At 45.5% G+C, this 22,646-nt stretch overlaps 2 protein-coding genes across 2 annotated transcripts in view; one reads left to right on the forward strand and one right to left on the reverse strand.

Moving 5' to 3' along the window:
• Positions 1-4,554, forward strand: part of LOC110514129 (cyclic AMP-responsive element-binding protein 5) — a 97,233-nt gene extending 92,679 nt beyond the window's left edge. Inside the window, exon 11 of the mRNA XM_090187388.1 lies at positions 1,536-4,554. Coding sequence (XP_090043514.1) covers positions 1,536-1,690 — 155 coding nt within the window. The 3' untranslated portion in view covers positions 1,691-4,554. The remainder of the gene's footprint in view (positions 1-1,535) is intronic.
• Positions 4,555-9,963: 5,409 nt separating this feature from the next.
• On the reverse strand, positions 9,964-21,980 carry LOC110506518 (putative serine carboxypeptidase CPVL). Its single transcript, XM_090187392.1, has 13 exons — positions 21,291-21,980; positions 20,853-21,034; positions 20,262-20,380; positions 19,667-19,781; positions 19,344-19,402; positions 18,337-18,416; positions 15,102-15,168; positions 14,698-14,820; positions 14,357-14,488; positions 14,119-14,217; positions 13,618-13,791; positions 13,033-13,215; positions 9,964-10,463 (listed from the first exon to the last, which is right to left on the reverse strand). Exons 1-13 carry the CDS (start codon positions 21,293-21,295, stop codon positions 10,365-10,367), a joined length of 1,437 nt encoding a protein of 478 aa, XP_090043518.1. The 5' UTR covers positions 21,296-21,980; the 3' UTR covers positions 9,964-10,364.
• Positions 21,981-22,646: the final 666 nt, after the last annotated feature.

A 22,646-nucleotide genomic window follows, 5' to 3' on the forward strand; every position in this document is an offset into this window, starting at 1 on the left:
CTTCCCCTCGTACTGTCCTGCTCTCACTGGCTCCTTGTTTAGAGGGTGAGTAGACTGGACTGACTGACTGGGAGAGACTTGCATTGATAAGCCCAGTCTGTCTGTGTACAGATGTCACACTGGCTCCTTGTTTAGAGGGTGAGTAGACTGGACTGACTGACTGGGAGAGACTTGCATTGATAAGCCCAGTCTGTCTGTGTACAGATGTCACACTGGCTCCTTGTTTAGAGGGTGAGTAGACTGGACTGACTGACTGGGAGAGACTTGCATTGATAAGCCCAGTCTGTCTGTGTACAGATGTCACACTGGCTCCTTGTTTAGAGGGTGAGTAGACTGGGCTGACTGACTGGGAAAGACTTGCATTGATAAGCCCAGTCTGTCTGTGTACAGATGTCCCTCCTAGTATGTTGTGAAAATGTACAAGCATGTTTTCAAAGGGATAAAAAAGTTTTAAATGCATGTTTATTTGACCCTTTTCATACATAGGATGCAGCTACAGTAACGGGTGGATAATTGTTAACCTTTCAGACAATTTACAAAGCGTCTACCTTTTCAGACAGTAGAATTCTGCTCCGGCATAGAATGTTCTATTGTTTCCCTGACAACAATAAACATTGATTGATGGGGCAGCAGGTAGCCTAGTGGTTAGAGCGTTGGACTTGTAACCGAAGGGTTGCAAGATCGAATCCCTGAGCTGACAAGGTAAAAATCTGTCGTTCTGCCCCTGAACAAGGCAGTTAACCCACTGTTCCTAGGCCGTCATTGAAAATAAGAATTTGTTCTGACTTGGTTAAATAAAAAAATGGGCATTTTTTTTTATGGTAGATGTGTTTTCTTTCTACTAAATGCACTTAACAAACTTTAACAAACTTCAAAGTACTTTTCTTAGGAGCGAGTGGTTTGAGTGCAGGCAGATGGAGATCATTTGATTGACAGTTCTGGTTGCCTAGTGATGGATGTTAGCCCAGCTTCAGAAGCGGCAGCCCGTTCAGTGGTGCTTCAGAACTAAAGGTTTCGTGGAGGCTTTTAAAAAGCTGCAGTGTAACCTTTCAGACAGACAACCAACATGCCGAGGCCGAGGCGCTTTCAACGTGCCTCATTCTGTTGGTCTGAAAGGAGGATATGATAGATGTTTGGTTGGAAAACACACCGTTCAGTGGTTTATTCTGTACATAGAAATGTAACAATTCTATATTTGGTGAAAATTAAGAGGTTTTTAACTGTTGGACCGTGTTTGTTTAGATAAACAGACATCTAGAGAGAGTTGTTCTATTGAGGGTTTCATGTTCACTACACACCCATTCATGTTGATACACACACACACACACACACACACACACACACACACACACACACACACACACACACACACACACACACACACACACACACACACACACACACACACACACACACACACACACACACACACACACACACACACACACACACACACACACACACACACACACACACACACACACACACCATTGCCGATCGTCCTCTCACCCTATGTGTTGTCCTCCTCCCCTCAGGTCCAGACAGCAGTCCAGCAGGCAGCCCGGCCCCAGCCTGCTCCCAGCAGCAGGTCATCCAGCACAACAACATCACCACCTCCAGCACAGCTGTAGGGGGCAGCACTGTGCATGGCCTGCCCAACCACCGTACAGACATCAACCCCATCCACTAGAGACAAGACAGAGAGAGACTACAGTACCCCCCCCCCCCTCCCCCCAGTCTGTACCCCCCAGCCCCCAAACTGTACCCCCAGCCCCTACCCCCAGTCCGTAACCCCAGCCCCCAAACCTTTGGAGAGAAACCTCTGAAGAGAAAACTCTGGAGAGAAACCTCTGGAGAGAAACCTCTGGAGGGAAAACTCTGGAGAGAAACCTTTGGAGAGAAACCTCTGGAGAGAAACCTCTGAAGAGAAACCTCTGGAGAGAAACCTCTGGAGGGAAAACTCTGGAGAGAAACCTTTGGAGAGAAACCTCTGGAGAGAAACCTCTGAAGAGAAACCTCTGGAGAGAAACCTCTGGAGAGAAACCTCTGGAGGGAAACCTCTGGAGGGAAACCTCTGGAGGGAAACCTCTGGAGAGAAACCTCTGGAGAGAAACCTCTGAAGAGAAACCTTTGGAGAGAAACCTCTGAAGAGAAACCTCGGAGGCCTGCAGGAGAGAAACCTCTGGAGAGAAAACTCTGGAGAGAAACCTCTGGAGAGAAAACTCTGGAGAGAAAACTCTGGAGAGAAAACTCTGGAGAGAAACCTCGGAGGCCTGCAGGGCTGCTCTTTCTACCGTAGCTATAGTAGTATTTTTATAGACCTTTTTAACTAATATGTGTTCTCTGGGTTTGTCTTTGTTCTTATTTGTCTTCTATTTTTGTCTCATGTTTTTTATCTATTTTTTTATTTTAAATTTGTACTTTAGTTAAAAGGGAGTTTTGCAATTCATGCAGCATTAACCCATGTGGAGTTTTTGTGATGTCATACCTCTGTTAGACCGACACCCCCCACCGGGTCACCGTGGTGACACAGCAACGGGACATGAGCCTCAGACCGTCACCTCTGTGACCCTCCCTAACGTCACCTCTGTGACTATGTCTGTGTCTCAAATGGAACATTTTCCTCTATAAAGGCCACTACTTTTGACCAGAGCCTTATGGGTAAATGCCATTTGGGATGATTATCTTGTATGTGTGCTTGTGACTGATGGATTGACTAGCAGAGATTGAGTCTGAGTACCACTGTCAGATAAGTATGTGTCAGATAGTTACTGTGTTGAATAGTGCAATGTTCTGGTTACATGTGTAACATACAGGGTATGTAGTGTCAGGTACTTGATCAGATGCTTAGCTAAGAAAGTGTGTGGGATGCTACTGCCTCCACGTTGTTGATGTTGTTGTTTTTAACCAAGTCGAACTGTTGCCATGATATGCTATTACTTGGTTACCTACCGGAATCTGGCGATTCTATTGAATTATGCTCTTTTTCTAGAAAGGACCCTGACTGTTACCCTAGCAACCCATCCATGCTATTTAGAGGGCGTTACATGTAATGAAAGATTGAACGGTGTTGAGAATATGTTCAAATTGAAGCAATACATCCTAGTATTGTTGTTCTATCAGCCATATTGCCCTGCACTGTGATACCAGCTAGCCGAGGCAGCTATGGAGGCTGACCCCTGACCTCTGTCTCCTCCACTCTCCTGGAGGCTGTCCCCTGACTGCTGTCTCATCCACTCTCCTGGAGGCTGTCCCCTGACCCCTGTCTCCTCCACTCTCCTGGAGGCTAACCCCTGGCTCCTTCCACTCTCCTGGAGGCTGACCCCTGTCTCCTCCACTCTCCTGGAGGCTGACCCCTAGCCTCTGTCTCCTCCCCTCTTCTGGAGGCTTACCCCTGTCTCCTGCACTCTCCTGGAGGCTTACCCCTGTCTCCTGCACTCTCCTGGAGGCTGACCCCTGTCTCCTCCACTCTCCTGGAGGCTGACCCCTGTCTCCTCCACTCTTCTGGAGGCTGACCCCTGTCTCCTCCACTCTCCTGGAGGCTGACCCTTGACCCCTGTCTCCTCCACTCTCCTGGAGACTGACCCCTGTCTCCTCCACTCTTCTGGAGGCTTACCCCTGTCTCCTGCACTCTCCCGGAGGCTGACCCCTGACTCCTCCACTCTCCTGGAGGCTGACCCTGTCTCATCCACTCTCCTGGAGGCTGGCCCCTGTCTCTTCCACTCTCCTGGAGGCTGACCCCTGACTCCTCCACTCTTCTGGGGGCTTACCCCGGTCTCCTGCACTCTCCTGGTGGCTGACCCCTGACTCCTCCACTCTCCTGGAGGCTGACCCCTGTCTCCTCCACTCTCCTGGAGGCTGACCCTTGTCTCCTCCACTCTCCTGGAGGCTGACCCCTGTCTCCTCCACTCTCCTGGAGGCTGAACCCTGACCCCTCCACTCTCCTGGAGGCTGACCCTGTCTCATCCACTCTCCTGGAGGCTGACCCCTGTCTCCTCCACTCTCCTGGAGACTGACCCCTGTCTCCTCCACTCTCCTGGAGGCTGACCCCTGACCCGTCTCCTCCACTCTCCTGGAGGCTGACCCCTGTCTCCTCCACTCTCCAGGAGGCTGACCCCTCCACTCTCCTGGAGGCTGACCCCTGACCCCTCCACTCTCCTGGAGGATGACCCATGTCTCCTCCACTCTCCAGGAGGCTGACCCCTCCACTCTCCTGGAGGCTGACCCCTGACCCGTCTCCTCCACTCTCCTGGAGGCTGACTCCTGACCCCTGTCTCCTCCACTCTCCTGGAGGCTGACCCCTGACCCATCTCCTCCACTCTCCTGGAGGCTGACTCCTGACCCCTGTCTCCTCCACTCTCCTGGAGGCTGACTCCTGACCCCTGTCTCCTCCACTCTCCTGGAGGCTGACCCCTGACCTGTCTCCTCCACTCTCCAGGACCAAGTAAAGCTTTAAGAGACATCTCCTTCAGTGTAGTTCTAGTGTTGCTGCAGCCAGGCTTCCAGAATCAGCAGCACATTCCAAATGACCTGAACATTCCAGATATGAGCCTTGTCCTCTGTCTGCCTCAATATCTCAGGTGGGGTTGTCATACTGTAGGAGACATATAGAGAGAGATATGAGGTGAGATAGTTGATTGAGTCTATGCTTTTGTAGTCTGACTGTCAGTGTGTGTTTGACAGTTGAGGAATGATTGGCTGAGTTTCTATCCCTTTATAATGAAAAGGTCTTACAACCATCTCTAACGAGGCTCAGCAGTTTTAGCCGAATGTTTTCCAAAACATCACAACGTGCCTGAACTTCTCTGTCTTTTTTTATTACTAAATGGAATGTCAATTGTTTCAAATACCTTTTAATCATCATGAACTTTTCCATTGAGCTAGCAAGCCTTTATAAGAGATTGTTCCCCCAGTCTCAGTGAGTGTAGCGTTGATGGACACTGTGTGTCTGCTGTTGGTGTGTTTTTATGCCATTTAGCAGAGGTCTTTATTCAAACCACGTAGTCATGTATACATTCTTTATGTGTGGATGGTCACGGGAATCAAACCCACTATCCTGTTGTTGCAAGTGTCATGCTCTACCAACTGACCTACAGAGCACCAGTGTGTTGTCAGGGAGTTTAGTCTGTAAGGGCAAAACCAGCTGGCTGACTGACCAGGGAGGAAAAAGCTGACCTTCAGTGTAACCTCTCCATTCTAGCTCCAACCCAGCTCTCCCACAGACCGGCTGACATGTCTGTGTGTGTGTCTGTCTGTGTGTGTGTCTGTCTATGCGTGTGTCTGTGTGTGCGTGTGTGCTTGTGTCTGTGTGCGTGTGTCTGTGTGTGTCTGTCTGTGCGTGTGTCTCTGTGTGTGTGTGTGCGTGTGTCTGTGTGTGTCTGTGTGTGTCTGTGTGCGTGTGTCTGTGTGTGTCTGTGTGCGTGTGTCTGTGTGTCTGTGTGCGTGTGTCTGTGTGTCTGTGTGCGTGTGTCTGTGTGTGTGTGTCTGCGTGTGTGTCTGTGTGTGTGTGTCTGCGTGTGTGTCTGCGTGTGTGTGTCTGCGTGTGTGTGTGTGTGTGTATGAGTGTTTTCCATCAACACATCTTCCAATAGCCCTAACCAGTAGGAAAGCTCAATATTCACTTTAGTTTTGACCACAACTCTGTCATGCTTGCTCAAGTCACCCCTTAGTTATCACTGATCTAGGATCAGTTTACGCTCCCCATATCCAAACCTAAACCATTAGTGGAGGGGATTCTAAACTGTACAGGCGGACATAAGAGACAGGGTAGTGAGTTCAGTGTCTGGGAGGAACTCCACTTTTCCCTGAACATGTTGATACTTCAGCAGGACTAGTAGTACCTATGACTACATCCTTTAGTAGGAGTGAGCCAAGCAGCTCTACAGCCAGGTGAGCTAGAGAGACATCATGTAGCTGTCTATGCACTTTGACCTCTGGGATATCCAGAGGGTAGAATAGCCATATTGAGGTCACAGTGATGCCCGGTTCAATACACCAGCGAGACTCTGTGTGACTGACTGTTGATATGTAGAGAGACTGACTGAGTGACTGTTACTCTGTAGAGACTGACTGACGCTCTGTAGAGAGACTGACTGACTGATAGTCTGTAGAGACTGACTGAGTGACTGTTACTCTGTAGAGACTGACGCTCTGTAGAGAGACTGACTGAGTGACTGTTACTCTGTAGAGACTGACTGACTGATGCTCTGTAGAGAGACTGACTGGGTGACTGTTTCTCTGTAGAGACTGACTGCATGGCAGTGACTGTTACTCTGTAGAGACTGACTGCATAGTAGTGACTGTTACTCTGTAGAGACTGACTGCATAGTAGTGACTGTTACTCTGTAGAGACTGACCGCATAGTAGTGACTGTTACTATGTAGAGACTGACTGACTTGACTGTTACTCTGTAGAGACTGACTGCATAGTAGTGACTGTTACTATGTAGAGACTGACTGCATAGTAGTGAATGTTACTCTGTAGAGACTGACTGCATGGCAGTGACTGTTACTCTGTAGAGACTGACTGCATGGCAGTGACTGTTACTCTGTAGAGACTGACTGCATGGTAGTGACTGTTACTCTGTAGAGACTGACTGCATGGCAGTGACTGTTACTATGTAGAGACTGACTGCATAGTAGTGACTGTTACTCTGTAGAGACTGACTGCATGGCAGTGACTGTTACTCTGTAGAGAATGACTGCATGGCAGTGACTGTTACTCTGTAGAGACTGACTGCATAGTAGTGACTGTTACTATGTAGAGACTGACTGCATAGTAGTGACTGTTACTCTGTAGAGACTGACTGCGTGGCAGTGACTGTTACTCTGTAGAGACTGACTGCATGGCAGTGACTGTTACTCTGTAGAGACTGACTGCATGGCAGTGACTGTTACTCTGTAGAGACTGACTAAATGGCAGTGACTGTTACTCTGTAGAGACTGACTGCATAGTAGTGACTGTTACTCTGTAGAGACTGACTGCATGGCAGTGACTGTTACTCTGTAGAGACTGACTGCATAGTAGTGACTGTTACTCTGTAGAGACTGACTGCATGGCAGTGACTGTTACTCTGTAGAGACTGACTGCATGGCAGTGACTGTTACTCTGTAGAGACTGACTGCATGGCAGTGACTGTTACTCTGTAGAGACTGACTGCATGGCAGTGACTGTTACTCTGTAGAGACTGACTGCATGGCAGTGACTGTTACTCTGTAGAGACTGACTGCATGGCAGTGACTGTTACTCTGTAGAGACTGACTGCATGGCAGTGACTGTTACTCTGTAGAGACTGACTGCATATTAGTGACTGTTACTCTGTAGAGACTGACTGACTGACTGTTACTCTGTAGAGACTGACTGCATAGTAGTGACTGTTACTCTGTAGAGACTGACTGCATAGTAGTGACTGTTACTCTGTAGAGACTGACTGCATGGCAGTGACTGTTACTCTGTAGAGACTGACTGACTGACTGTTACTCTGTAGAGACTGAATGCATGGCAGTGACTGTTACTCTGTAGAGACTGACTGCATAGTAGTGACTGTTACTCTGTAGAGACTGACTGCATGGCAGTGACTGTTACTCTGTAGAGACTGACTGCATGGCAGTGACTGTTACTCTGTAGAGACTGACTGCATGGCACTGACTGTTACTCTGTAGAGACTGACTGCATAGTAGTGACTGTTACTCTGTAGAGACTGACTGCATGGCAGTGACTGTTACTCTGTAGAGACTGACTGACTGACTGTTACTCTGTAGAGACTGACTGCATGGCAGTGACTGTTACTCTGTAGAGACTGACTGCATGGCAGTGACTGTGCCTAATGGTGAGGCTCCACAGGGTGCTCCTTATAAAGCTTTAAACATGCACCTTTCAGATGTGTTACTACAACATTGTTCAGCTCCAGTTTGGCTCACTGTGAAAGGTAACTAACTAAATGAATAAAGTCAACTGGAAACATGCATTCACTTTTTCTCCAGTGTGATGCACAAAGGTTTTGTAGAAAGGCTCGGGCAGTGGCTTTGAGGTGTGTGATAACAACTGAACTTGTGAAAGGTTGAACATGTATTAAGGGCTTCCTGTGTTGTAAACAAGTGAAACACCTACAAAACGCCTTATTTCATCGACTTTGTATTTTCTTTTGAATCTCTAAACGTTGTGGCTTATTACTTTCACCAACTACTTGAGTATTTAACTGTTCTGAAATAAAACATGTTGCATCATGGGGAATATATGGCATTGACCTCAACATATTCAACTGGAATTGTTGTTAGATATTTTGTTGGAATAACAGCTAATAGCGTGGAGTTTCTAGTTAACAGACCGGTCAAGCATAAGGAAGACTGGTTTGTCTAACTGTACAGGCAGACATAAAGACAGGTTAGTGAGTTCAGGATGAGTGTCTGTGTGGGTTTCTGGGAGAGAGGTGGAGGACAATGCCTGCACATTAATACAAGTATAAATGTATCATTTTAAATATAAAACTATAAATATTGTATAGAATGTCATTCATTTTTATAATCTTGACTGTACATCCAACCACCTCTCTTTTTGAAAGGAGCCTGATGTTTTGTACATGTATGTAAAGGATGTTTTTGCGTAGCACTCGTTTGCAGCCTTCTCAGTGTGTGTTCGTCAAGGTTCATTTCCGCGCTTCGATACCTGTCCACGGTGTATTATACATAGTGGATTGATGAATTCAGAACTGCCTGCATAACTTTGTACATGTTTGTGTGTCTCATCACAGCTTATTGTTTGGTCTGCGTTTGGTTCAGCCAGTTGTTCAGACTGCGGCTACATTACAGCAGGAGAATAAAGCACTTGTTCTGTAACATTACTCAGCTGACTCAAATGTCTTCAGATGGACCTTTTGAAGCACAGACAAACCATATAACCTTCAAATGTACACCGACTATACACCAGTGGAGGCTGGTGAGGGGAGGACGGCTCATAATGATATTGCGGTTGTTGACACAAACTGGTGCGCCTGGCACCTACTACCAAACCCTGTTCAAAGGCACATGTGTTTTGTCTTGCCCATTCACCCTCTGATTGCCACACACACAATCCTTGTCTCAGTTGGCTCAAGGCTTAAAAATCCTTCTTTAACATGTCTCCTCCCCTTCAGCGCCACTGACGAAGTGGATTTAACAAGTAACCTCAATAAGGGATCATAGCTTTCACCTGGATTCACCTGGTCAGTCTGTGATAGAACGAGCAGGTGTTCTTAATGTGTTGTCCACTCAGTGTATCTACATATACAGTAGAGCACATGTTCATGGTACTGTACTGTAATCAGGATGTGTGTGAATATGTGGCAAGGGAAGCATGTCCTGATAGATCTGAGGCTGAAGCAACTCCTTAGTGACCAATAATCCACATGGTTTTCCAATACAAAAGCCCTGACCATTGATTTCTCATTAAATAGTTCTAGGTTTAAATGTTCTAAAACCATCAATAACTATGGAGATGTCTAGACCGCTTCAATTAAGTTTAATGAGCTGATAAGTAGCATGATGGTTTGCCTTGGTACGTGACAGAGCAAGGAGTAGTCATCTCACTGCCCAAACCACCAGATGATCATGCCAGCCTGTTTCTCTGTTACTGGTTAGTACTTTCTAAAACAGTCTGCCATGATTGTCTGTGGAGGTTATTGAGTTCTCGGCGTAGTACCTACTATTACCTAAACAGAGGCAGGTATTGCAGACTATTCATAGTTGAATTGTTATATTTTTGATTAAACAGGATGGTTGAGTATGACTGAATCATCTGACAGGTAGAATAAAAAGGTCTTGGTCATTATCTGAAGTTGGATAATGGAACTTGTACCGAAGTTGTATAAGAGAAACTATTCAGTAACTTTGTTGCATTTACCAGGGACAACACCACCGGGCATTTACAGTATTTCAAACACCAGCGCCCTCTGGTGTTCATCCATTGAACTTGTTTGACGGACCCATGTTGGTTTCATTTATTTTTTTATTACAATTGCATTGCATGCCATCTCTTCATCTTAATCATATATTGATAATATGCAATATAAATCATTATTCCACACAGTCAAAAAAAAATATTCATTTTGACAGATCCACAGAATAGCAAACATGAGGATTCATTGGCAGTGCATCAGAGTGCAGTCAGAATCTGAGGGGTAAAGTAGGATTTAGGAGGTCATTAAAGTCTGATGAAGGCAGCATAGCTGTCCAGACGTCTCTATCCATGACATGTATTCCTTTCTAGGTCATAGACCTCTACCATGTATAATTGTGTTTGAAATAAACAGCCACTGGGAATCTGGAGACACTCCGAATCAAAAGGTGGAGGAACTCAGATCAACTGTGTTCCTGCTCAGTCCCGCCCACTTAAATAAATCCCTGTGTTGAGAGGAATCTGTCAATCATATCAAAGGACCTCTGTGGTTGGTCGTATGGTAGTATGTGCCCTCCTCCTCGTATTATCACCTGCATGACAAGGAGACAAACAGACAGTCAGACAGGTTTAGCATGTGAACCAGTTTCTCCATCAGCAGCACTGTGTTCCCACCTGGTGTCCATAAAGTTGATCGTATCTTCCTGGCACAGCCATTTTCAATAAGACTCTACTTACAATAATTGTCACGTGCTTGTTTTTTTTCCTACTAAACTTAGTTGAATGCACTGACTAAGGTGTTCTGCATGAGATCTACTGCTAAATTACTCACATTATGTTTAGTAATGCTATGTTAACATTTTCCATTTTAAAGAGGGTGGCCAAATGCCCTGAATACCCAGTAAAGTCCTGGGCCCAGATTCACAAAACACTTCTTACGCAATAACTTAAGAAAAAAAATAAGACGTTCATAAGTTAATTTGGTAAGTTCAATTCCTCAAGAATTCCTTAAGATAGAAAATCATTCATTCAAACTCCTCAAATATCTTATGAACAGTTGAAGTGGGAAGTTTACATACACCTGAACCAAATACATTTAAACTCAGTTTTCACAATTCCTGACATTTAGACCTAGTAAAGATTCCCTGTCTTAGGTCAGATAGGATCACCACTTTATTTCAAGAATGTGAAATATCACAATAATAGTAGAGAGAATGATTTATATTTTTTCAGCTTTTATTTCTTTCATCACATTCCCAGTGGGTAAGAAGTTTACATACACTCAATTAGTATTTGGTAGCATTGCCTTTAAATTGTTTAACTTGGGTCAAACATTGCATCCACAAGCTTCCCCCAATAAGTTGGGTGAATTTTGGCCCATTCCTCCTGACAGAGCTGGTGTAACTGAGTCAGGTTTGTAGGCCTCCTTGCTCGCACATGCTTTTTCAGTTCTGCCCACAAATTTTCTATAGGTTTGAGGTCAGGGCTTTGTGATGGCCACTCCAATACCTTGACTTGTCCTTAAGACATTTTGCCACAACTTTGGAAGTATGCTTGGGGTCATTGTCCATTTGGAAGACCCATTTGCGACCAAGCTTTAACTTCCTGACTGATGTCTTGAGATGTTGCTTCAATATATCCACACAATTTTCCTCCCTCATGATGCCATCTATTTTGTGAAGTGCACCTGTCCCTCCTGCAGCAAAGCACCCCCACAACATGATGCTGCCACCCCCGTGCTTCACGGTTGGGATGGTGTTCTTCGGCTTGCAAGCCTCCCCCTTTTTCCTCCAAACATATCTATGGTCATTATGGCCAAACAGTTCTATTTTTGTTTCATCAGACCAGAGGACATTTCTCCAAAAAGTATGATCTTCGTCCCAATGTGCAGTTGCAAACCGTAGTCTGGCTATTTTATGGCGGTTTTGGAGCAGTGGCTTCTTCCTTGTTGAGTGGCCTTTCAGGTTATGTCGATATAGGAATCACTTTACTGTGGATTAAGATACTTTTGTACATGTTTCCTCCAGCATCTTCACAAGGTCCTTTGCAGTTGTTCTGGGATTGATTTGCACTTTTCGCACCAAAGTACATTCATCCCTAGAAGACAGAACACGTCTCCTTCCAGAGCGGTATGACGGCTGTGTGGTCCCATGGTGTTTATACTTGCATACTATTGTTTGTACAGATGAATGTGGTACCTTCAGGTGTTTAGAAATTGATCCCAAGGATGAACCAGACTTGTGGAGGTCTACAATTTTTTGTGGAGGTCTTGTGGAGGTCTTGGCTGATTTATTTTGATTTTCCCATGATGTCAAGCAAAGAGGCACTGAGTTTGAAGGTAGGCCTTGAAATACATCCACAGGTACACCTCCAATTGACTCAAATGATGTCAATTAGCCTACCAGAAGCTTCTAAAGCCATGACATAATTTTGTGGAATTTTCCAGGCACAGTCAACTTAGTGAATGTAAACTTCTGACCCACTGGAATTGTGATACAGGGAATTATAAGTGAAATAATCTGTCTGTAAATAATTGTCGGAAAAATTACTTGTGTCATGCACAAAGTAGACGTCCTAACTGACTTGCCAAAACTATAGTTTGTTGACAAGAAATTTGTGGAGTTCTTGAAAAACAAGTTAATGACTCCAACCTAAGTGTACGTAAACCTCCAACTTCAACTGTATCTTCTTACGATGTTTGTTGCTAGGCACCCGATTTAGCTAGCTATCTGGCTAGCAATGGCAATCATGTTAGCAAATTTCCAATTGAGATTACTCTTCTAAAACATGTTCTTGGGTTTAAAATAATAAATAGTGATACTTTCAGAGGAAGTTTGTGAGTGAATTAAACATGTTCAATTGCTTTCATGAGCTTTTTCTCTCACTGCCCTGAGATTAAGACGAGGGTTTAGCCATCTTGGAATTCAGGAACACTTCCAAGAACTTTATTTTCAAGAATCTCATTTCTTCTTAACTTTTTGCTTCAGGAGAAACATAAGAAATAGTGCAAGAAAATTTCCTCTAACCTTTTGGGGAATAGCAACTTTGCTTAACTTTCTTCTTAAGTCTATAGTTAATTAAGGAAACAAATGGCAGCTAAGAAGAAATGTCTTCTTAAGGTTTTGTGAATCCGGCCCCTGGACACAGACATGCAGTACTCACCTGGTAGAATTCCCCTACTTGGCGTACATATCCAGCCACCTCTGTGTCCTCTGGCTGGATCTTCCAATGGAAGCGAGAGGCTTTGTTGAACTCATCAGCCCCGGTCCAGTTCACCGTGGGCAGGAACCTCTCGGTCAGGGGGGCCGCCACAATCACATCCAGCTGACCACTGTAAATCAACACCTGTGTGTGTGTGTGTGTGTGTGTGTGTGTGTGTACAGAAGAAAGAGAGAGAAACACAGATAAGTCATTTATTCAATGATTACAGTATAGTGGTCCAAGCAATAGCTGAGGAGAGGAGTTAGTGATGGACGCCGTAGCTCGTGACGGACGCCGTAGCTCGTGACGGATACTGTAGCTCATGACGGATACTGTAAACCAAAGTTAAACCATGGCTCAGTTGGTAGAGCGCGCCGCTCGCAGAGCAAGGATTGTGGGTTAGATTCCCTGGGCCACCCATACATAAAATGTACGCCCGCGTCAGTGTCTCTGGATAAAAGCGTCTGCTAAATGGCATATATTATAGATCTGTGCTGTTAATAGAAGCATGTCTGAGTGCTAGATGGGCATCGACTCTAGTCTCACCCTGTAGTTGTCCATGAGCGTGGCGAGCCAGGGTTTGATGCTCTTCATGACGTCCTGCAGCAGGTGTTTCTCCACCTCCGAGCCGTCGTGGAACGTCAGGTTCCCCACGTGGATGGAGCGCCGCACCTCTGCCAGCGTCACAAACTGGGAGAAATACTCCTGATCTGCAGGCTCCTGTAGTATAGAGAACCAGAACATAACATTTCATTATTAAAACGTGCATATGTGTGTAAGCCTTGTAAGAAGACACATTTCAGTCAGGAAATGTAACTTCTCTGTGTACCTACCTGACACTTAAACAGCTGGGTGTCTGTGTAAGCCTTGCTCTGTGTACCTACCTGACCTTTATTCAATCAGCTGGGTGTCTGTGTAAGCCTTGCTCTGTGTACCTACCTGACCTTTATTCAATCAGCTGGGTGTCTGTGTAAGCCTTGCTCTGTGTACCTACCTGACCTTTATTCAATCAGCTGGGTGTCTGTGTAAGCCTCGCTGTGTACCTACCTGACACTGCAAGTAATTGAAGTAGTTGGTGCAGCCAGTGGCGTTCTGGAAGAACGAGGGGTACGGTAGAATGTCACCATTCAGCAAGCTGTCAAATACCTGCAGGACAAGAGGACAGTGGAAGAATGTACCAGGAAGTTGGAGGCCTTGAAAGAATGACTGCCAGACATTCAGATATGTAGAGTGGACAACAAAAACACACAGGTTATTGTGTTAGCAGATGCAGTCAGGGTCTTACCTCAAAGGCCTCCACCCATTTCTCCTGCTGGATGAGCTGCACCCCGCTGGCTGTCTGCTGCTCAACATACTGCTTCTGGAGCATGTCTATCAGACCTGTCTGGTACAGGAAGTCACCATACCCTCCCAGCATCTGAGAGAGAGAAGGGGAGAGAAAGAGAGAGAGACAGAACAGGTGAGATCAAGGGAAAGAGCAAATGAAGAACAAAAACAACATTTTTTTCATCCTGGAGATATATTATTATATCTTAAATGATATTACTGATATATTTCATATTAAGTCAGAAGTGTCAAACAATGCTGAGTAAAGTTGAAATCCCGGTGTATTAAAACACAACCCACCAGCTCTGGGTCACAGAGGCCATCTCCAATGGCAACTCCCTTGAAGTTGATCTTCACCTTAGCAATGGGGTTATGCTTATGGATGTAGTAACCAATGGCTGGGACATACTTTCCTGCATAGGACTGAGGACATCGAGGACAATTCCAATCAATTTTAGCGTCTGCGTTCTGATTGCAGAAAGTAATTTCAATTTTACGTTATTATGCATTTAAGTGGAAAGATTATTCTTGTTGCTATAGCAGAGACCCTAAAATAACCATTTTAAGACCTTGTTCAACATCATAAAAGGGAATGAAAAGCAGATGTCTTTGTAGCTAGGATTTGGGGAATTTGCCAACTAGGATGTAGGGAAGTTGTGTAATGTTATGTGGAACACAGATGTGGAGACTAGAACCAAACTCACCTCTCCTGTAGCATAGAAGTCATTGGACTGATACTCAGGGAAGATCTGGAAGAACTGAGTCAACGCACTAGAGGACAAAGACACAAGATGAGAAAAACAATGGATGCCATGATGCCATAACCAAGGTCCTAGATGTACATTGACCAGAGACCATGATGCCATAACCAAGGTCCTAGATGTACATTGACCAGAGACCATGATGCCATAACCAAGGTCCTAGATGTACATTGAGCAGAGACCATGATGCCATAACCAAGGTCCTAGATGTACATTGACCAGAGACCATGATGCCATAACCAAGGTCCTAGATGTACATTGACCAGAGACCATGATGCCATAACCAAGGTCCTAGATGTACATTGACCAGAGACCATGATGCCATAACCAAGGTCCTAGATGTACATTGAGCAGAGACCATGATGCCATGTGACATAACCAAGGTCCTAGATGGACATTGACCAGAGACCATGGTGCCATAACCAAGGTCCTAGATGTACATTTGACATGCCTCCTCCGAAACACGACCCTGCCAAGCCGCACTGCTTCTTGCCACACTGCTCACTTAATCCGGAAGCCAGCTGCACCAATGTGTCAGAGGAAACACCATACAACTGCCGCTTACAAGGTGCGGGACTCTAACCCGGAAGCTTACAAGAAATCCTGCTATGCCCTGCGACGAACCATCAAACAGGCAAAGAGTCAATACAGGGCTAAGATTGAATCATACTACACCGGCTCCGACGCTCGTCTTATGTGCTTGCTAACTATTACAGACTAGAAAGGGAAGCACAGCCACGAGCTGCCCAGTGACACGAGTCTACCAGACGAGCTAAATCACTTCTATGCTCGCTTCGAGGCAAGCAACACTGAGGAATGTACGAGAGCATCAGCTGTTCCGGACGACTGTGTGATCACCCTCTCGTAGCCGACGTGAGTAAGACCTTTAAACAGGTCAACATTCACAAGGCTGCAGGGCCAGACGGATTACCAGGACGTGTGCTCCGGGCACGTGCTGACCAACTGGCAGGTGTCTTCACGGACATTTTCAACATGCTTCAAGCAGACCACCATATTCCCAGTGCCCAAGAACACAAAGGCAACCTGCCTAAATTACTACAGACCCCGTACCACTCACGTCCGTAGCCATGAAGTGCTTTGAAAGGTTGGTAATGGCTCACATCAACACCATTATCCCAGAAACCCTAGACCCACTCCAATTTGTATACCGCCCAAACAGATCCACAGATGATGCGATCTCTATTTCACTCCACACTGCTCTTTCCCACCTGGACAAAAGGAAGACTTATGTGAGAATGCTATTAATTGATACAGCTTAGCATTCAACACCATAGTACCCTCAAAGCTCATCACTAAGCTAAGGATCCTGGGACTAAACACCTTCCTCTGCAACTGGATCCTGGACTTCTTGACGGGCCACCCCCAGGTGGTGAGGGTAGGTAACAACACATCTGCCACGCTGATCCTCAACACTGGAGCTCCCCAGGGGTGCATGCTCAGTACCCTCCAGTACTCCCTGTTCACCCATGACTGCATGGCCAGGCACGACTCCAACACCATCATTAAGTTTGCAGACCACACAACCGCCTGATCACCGACGACGAAGAGACAGCCTATAGGGAGGAGGTCAGAGACCTGGCCGGATGGTGACAGAATAACAACCTATCCCTCAATGTAACCAAGACTAAGAAGATGACTGTGGACTACAGGAAAAGGAGGACCGAGCACACCCCATTCTCATCGACGGGGCTGTAGTGGAGCAGGTTGAGAGCTTCAAGTTCCTTGGCGTCCACATCAACAACAAACTAGAATGGTCCAAACACACCAAGGCAGTCGTGAAGAGGGCACGACAAAGCCTATTCCCCCTCAGGAAACAAAAAAGATTTGGCATGGGTCCTGAGATCCTCAAAAGGTTCTAAAGCTGCAACATCAGTTGGATGCAACCTCACTGGTTGCATCACTGCCTGGTACGGCATTTGCTCAGCCTCTGACCGCAAGACACTACAGAGGGTAGTGCATACAGCCCAGTACATCACTGGGGCAAAGCTGCCTGCCATCCACGACCTTGTCACCAGGCGGTGTCAGAGAAAGGCCCTAAAAATTGTCAAAGACCCCAGCCACCCCAGTCATAGACGGTCTACTACTCCGGTACCGGAGTGCCAAGTTTAGGACAAAAAGGCTTCTCAACAGTTTTTACCCCCAAGCCATAAGACTCCTGAACAGGTAATCAATTGGCTACCCAGACTATTTGCATTGTGTGCCCCCCCCAACTGCTCTTTTTACGCTGCTGCTCCTCTCTGTTTATCATATATGCACAGTCACTTTAACTATACATTCATGTACATACTACCTCAATTGGCCCGACCAACCAGTGCTCCCGCACATTGGCTAACCGGGCTATCTGCATTGTGTCCCACCCACCACCCGCCAACCCCTCTTTTAAGCTACTGTTACTCGCTGTTCATCATATATGCATGGTCACTTTAACCATATCTACATGTACATACTACCTCAATCAGCCTGACTAACCGGTGTCTGTATGTAGCCTCGCTACTTTTATAGCCTCGCTACTTTTATAGCCTGTCTTTTTACTGTTGTTTTATTTCTTTACTTACCTATTGTTCACCTAATACCTTTTTTGCACTATTGGTTAGAGCCTTAGGTAAGCATTTCACTGTCCCCTGTTGTATTCTGGGGATGTAACCAACTTTGATTTGATTTGACTGTGTCAGCACGCATGCCCTCGGCCCGCCACAGGAGTCGCTAGAGCGCGATGGGAAGAGGACATCCCAGGCGGCCAAATCCTCCCCTAACCCGGACGACGCTGGGCCAAATGTGCGTCGCCTCATGGGTCTCCCGGTCACGGCCCGGTTGCAGCACAGCCCGGGATCGAACCCAGATCTGTAGTGAGGCCTCAAGCACTGCAGTGCACTAGACCGCTGCACCACTCAGAAAGGCCACCATCAGATCTTTACAATGCTTAGAAGTGTTTTCCATCTTAGGAACCACATCAATATGATAGAATGATATTATAATCTGTGCATAGTGTAAGGCTGCGTTTACACAGGCAGCTCAATTCTGATCTTTTGCCCATTATTATGGGCAAAAGAGCAGGTCTGATTGGTCAAACGACCAATTGGTGAATAAAAGATCAGAATTGAGCTGTCTGTAAATACAGCCTAATGCACCCAGAACCTCAGTGACCAACCAGTCTTACCTGTACAGATCTCTGCCTACATCATCCTGGTTCTGAGCAAAGCCTCGGTCATCATCAGTGAAACTGAACCCTGTTCCTACCTGGACAAGAAAACACACACCTGGCATTACAATCACATACTGTACATGCTGTTAGGTAACATAATCACATACTGCACATGCTGTTAGGTAACATAATCACATACTGTACATGCTGTTAGGTAACATAATCACATACTGTACATGCTGGTAGGTAACATAATCACATACTGTACATGCTGTTAGGTAACATAATCACATACTGTACATGCTGTTAGGTAACATAATCACATACTGTACATGCTGTTAGGTAACATAATCACATACTGCACATGCTGTTAGGTAACATAATCACATACTGTACATGCTGTTAGGTAACATAATCACATACTGTACATGCTGTTAGGTAACATAATCACATACTGCACATGCTGTTAGGTAACATTACAATCACATACTGTACATGCTGTTAGGTAACATAATCACATACTGTACATGCTGTTAGGTAACATTACAATCACATACTGTACATGCTGGTAGGTAACATAATCACATACTGCACATGCTGTTAGGTAACATTACAATCACATACTGTACATGCTGGTAGGTAACATAATCACATACTGCACATGCTGTTAGGTAACATAATCACATACTGCACATGCTGGTAGGTAACATTACAATCACATACTGTACATGCTGTTAGGTAACATTACAATCACATACTGCACATGCTGTTAGGTAACATTACATTATATTTCACATACTATTAAGTAACATTACACACATTTTGATGAGAAAACTATTAAAGCAGCATAGAAACCAAATCAAACTTGTCTGATACAGGATGTCCTAAATGGCACCCTATTCCCTATTTAGTACACTTCTTTTGACAAGAGGACCTGGTCAAAAGTAGGGAATAGGGTGCCATTTGGATGCAAACAAACTGTGTTCATACATTCACACGAAGGAAGTAGAAGCCATACGTACTGGATTGTCGATGTACAGAACAGAGTATCTGGATGTCCAGGGATAGTCTCTGTAGCCCACTGTAAACAGGTGAAACAACACAATACATGGAGAGATGAAGGTCCCACCACTACAGTAGGAACAGAGATACATGGAGAGAGATGAAGGTCCCATCACTACAGTAGGAACAGAGATACATGGAGAGAGATGAAGGTCCCACCACTACAGTAGGAACATACAGGTAGGTGGCTTTCTGATAGAAATGACAGACAGGGGTCAGTACAGAGACACGTTATTATACACTAGACAGGGGTCAGTACAGAGACATATGGCTATGTTGGTACCTGTTAGGTTCTTCAATACAACGTAGGGTCCATGTTCTACAAACAGCCCAAACATAGACGTGCCCCCAGGACCCCCCTGCAGCCACAGCAGGACTGGAGCAATCTCAGGCCACTCCTGCAGAGAGACAGACAGACAGATACAAGTTAGTAGTTCTCTAACAGTGGATAGTGGAGCTATCTTAGTGAGAGGCCTCCACCCAAAACCCTTCTAATACAACACTGCCACCTTGTGGCTAAGTCGTTGACACACAGTTAGGAAGTAAACACTGTTTAATCACATGGACCTTGGTAATGTAGGTAGCAGAAAGGACTTGTTTTGTACTTACTTTATAGAGGCTAAGCCCATAAGTCTTTTGTTAAGGTTTCTGAATCCAAATAAAACTTTGCCCTGATTCACACATTCCTTTACAGGAGCTGATAAAAGGTGATTGCTAGACAAACACATGCTATTGATTCTTGTCACGAGTGAAACTACAGAGGACACTGCAGCTGATATGGGTGGCACCCTATTCTCTACGGGGCCCTGGTGACAAGTAGTGCACTACAAAGGGAACAGGGTGCCATTTGGGACACATGGTACTGTAGCGTGGTGTACCTGAGCAGGGAAGAACCAGAAGTAGAGGTTGCTGTTGTATTTCTTGTTGACAGTGAGGTAGCCGGCATAACTCTTCACATTGGCACCAGGCAGGGGACCTACCAGACTCTGCTTCCGTGCTGAAAGATAGAACAGGTCATTGCTTTCAAATAACTGTCTCAAACCTCGTTTCATCTGAACACAACGATTGGTCTCCATCAGACTTCTGTGTAATACTTTAACATTCATGATGTTAACATCACAACGTCATAACAACTGTTCTGCACACAGTTATGTCATGTTTTGTTGCGTGGACCCCAGGATGAGTAGCTGCTGCATGTGCAACAGCTAATGGGGATCCACCTGCATTGCTTGCTGTTTGGAGTTTTAGGCTGGGTTTCTGTACAGCACTTTAAGATATCAGCTGATGTATGAAGGGCTACATAAATACATTTGATTTGATCTGTGTTGATGATGCAAATAACATGATGCATAACGCAATCTCGTCTATTTTTTGAAAACTTGACAACTGCCTTGTACAACATTAGGGATAGCCTTAACAGTTGAACAAATGAACAAAATATAGTTTCTGAGTAAAGTAAACCAACCTACCCTCTTCGATGTTGCCCTTTTCCAGGTAGGGGGTGAGAAAGAGCGGCTTGCCAGGGTCGGCTCCTCTGGAGAGCATGCTGACACGGTGAGATTTCCGGCAGAAGAAACTCGAGCAGCCCCTTGACTGTGTTGCCTCCAGAGAAGCCCACAGGAGAAGGACACACAGCGTCTCCTTCAACATTCTGTCAGGGGTGAGTGGAGAGCAGATGCATTTGATAGTTTAGTTTCAACACAATTTCATTCTCACACATGTTTGCATTATCAAATGTTCAAATGTCTGCTTTAGCTAGTTTGCGCATGTATTTAAAAAAAAGAAAGAAAGTATATTCAATATATAAAAAAGAAGGAATTAGCTAGCCTAGTCAAATAACCATTGAGAGAACTGCACTGAATAATCCAATGACCAGGCTTTTATACAGCTTTATTTTGCACACATACCTCATAATTGACGCTCGCCTCCTCTGGAGTTCAGAGAAACCAGCTAATCCGTGTTATAGAAGCGAGATAAATCAAATCATCTGTAGTTTCACGTTGCTGCTCCGCGGTTGTTACAAAAATGGATTGGTCACATGATCAACTGGGTGAGTGATCATGTGATTTCATGCTGTCTTGCGCAATCAAGTCCCTCATCCAACTGTGCGTTTCTGTTTCCGGTTCTCAACCATTCTTCACGTCGAAGAACTTTCGCAACTGCTAAATTCGACACCATTTTTTTACGGTCTATCCAAATGGTTCATGAATGTTACGGTTTTCTTCAGGCATTGTATTTTTTAGCTTTTTGGTTTTAGATAAATGGATGTAGGCCTATTCACATGTTTATCTTGGGTGAATTATTTATGTGCACATGGTTAGTCAATGACGTGAGGCACTAGCATTTTTACCAAATGCAGGCTAGACCCTACACTCAAATTGATACATAACCCCTAATCGTGGACATTTTAGTATGCCTAGCTAACTGTGACTGAAAGGGGCCCTAAACAATTATTAGAACATTAGGAAAAAAAATTCAATATTAAATTATTTACATGAAATGGTTCGGTCCTGCCTCCAAACCAGGCGCGAACGGTACTTGCAAGCAGTGATTGGCCGGTGGAGCATCAGGTCTCAGCTTCCTAACGAAAGAAAAAGACAGGAGAGAGAATGTCACCCAATTTTTCACAAAGGAAGTTGGGTGGAGTCCGTGTGTGGTGGAAATGAACCTGTTTGCTTAGTCCATAGTGAAATAGGCTACTTTTGCTCCCATAATATTAGTTACTTAATATTATCGTCACAGAAAATGTTTGTGTGTTTACATTTCGCTCCTCTTTTAGCCAACATTTAATCAATGCAGGAAAACTTTTACCAAGCTATTCATAGTAAATGAGTTGCCCCTGCCCCTGCCTGGTGCCAGGGCCAACAGATGCAGCTTCAGGCTCAGCAGCCGTCTCCCCATCCCCATACCCCTGAACCAGCCCTGTCTTCCATCCCCATACCCCTGAACCAGCCCTGTCTCCCCATCCCCATACCCCTGAATCAGCCCTGTCTCCCCATCCACATACCCCTGAACCAGCCCTGTCTCCCCATCCCCCTGAACCAGCCCTGTCTCCCCATCCCCATACCCCTGAACCAGCCCTGTCTCCCCATCCCCATACCCCTGAACCAGCCCTGTCTCCCCATACCCCTGAACCAGCCCTGTGTCCCATCCCCATACCCCTGAACCAGCCCTGTCTCCCATCCCCATACCCCTGAACCAGCCCTGTATCCCCATACCCCTGAACCAGCCCTGTCTCCCCATCCCCCTGAACCAGCCCTGTG

This window comes from Oncorhynchus mykiss, chromosome 2 (assembly GCF_057628025.1).
Source record: "Oncorhynchus mykiss isolate SJ-2025 chromosome 2, ASM5762802v1, whole genome shotgun sequence".
Lineage (NCBI taxonomy): Eukaryota > Metazoa > Chordata > Actinopteri > Salmoniformes > Salmonidae > Oncorhynchus > Oncorhynchus mykiss.

Excerpts from the sequence above, each read along its gene's own strand:
- LOC110506518 (XM_090187392.1), bottom strand. Across the intron at positions 15,169-18,336 it reads GTAGGCAGAGATCTGTACAG|TGCGTTGACTCAGTTCTTCC; the intron begins GTAAGACTGGTT and ends TTTGTCCTCTAG. Across the intron at positions 13,792-14,118 it reads TCAATTACTTGCAGTGTCAG|GAGCCTGCAGATCAGGAGTA; the intron begins GTAGGTACACAG and ends TCTATACTACAG.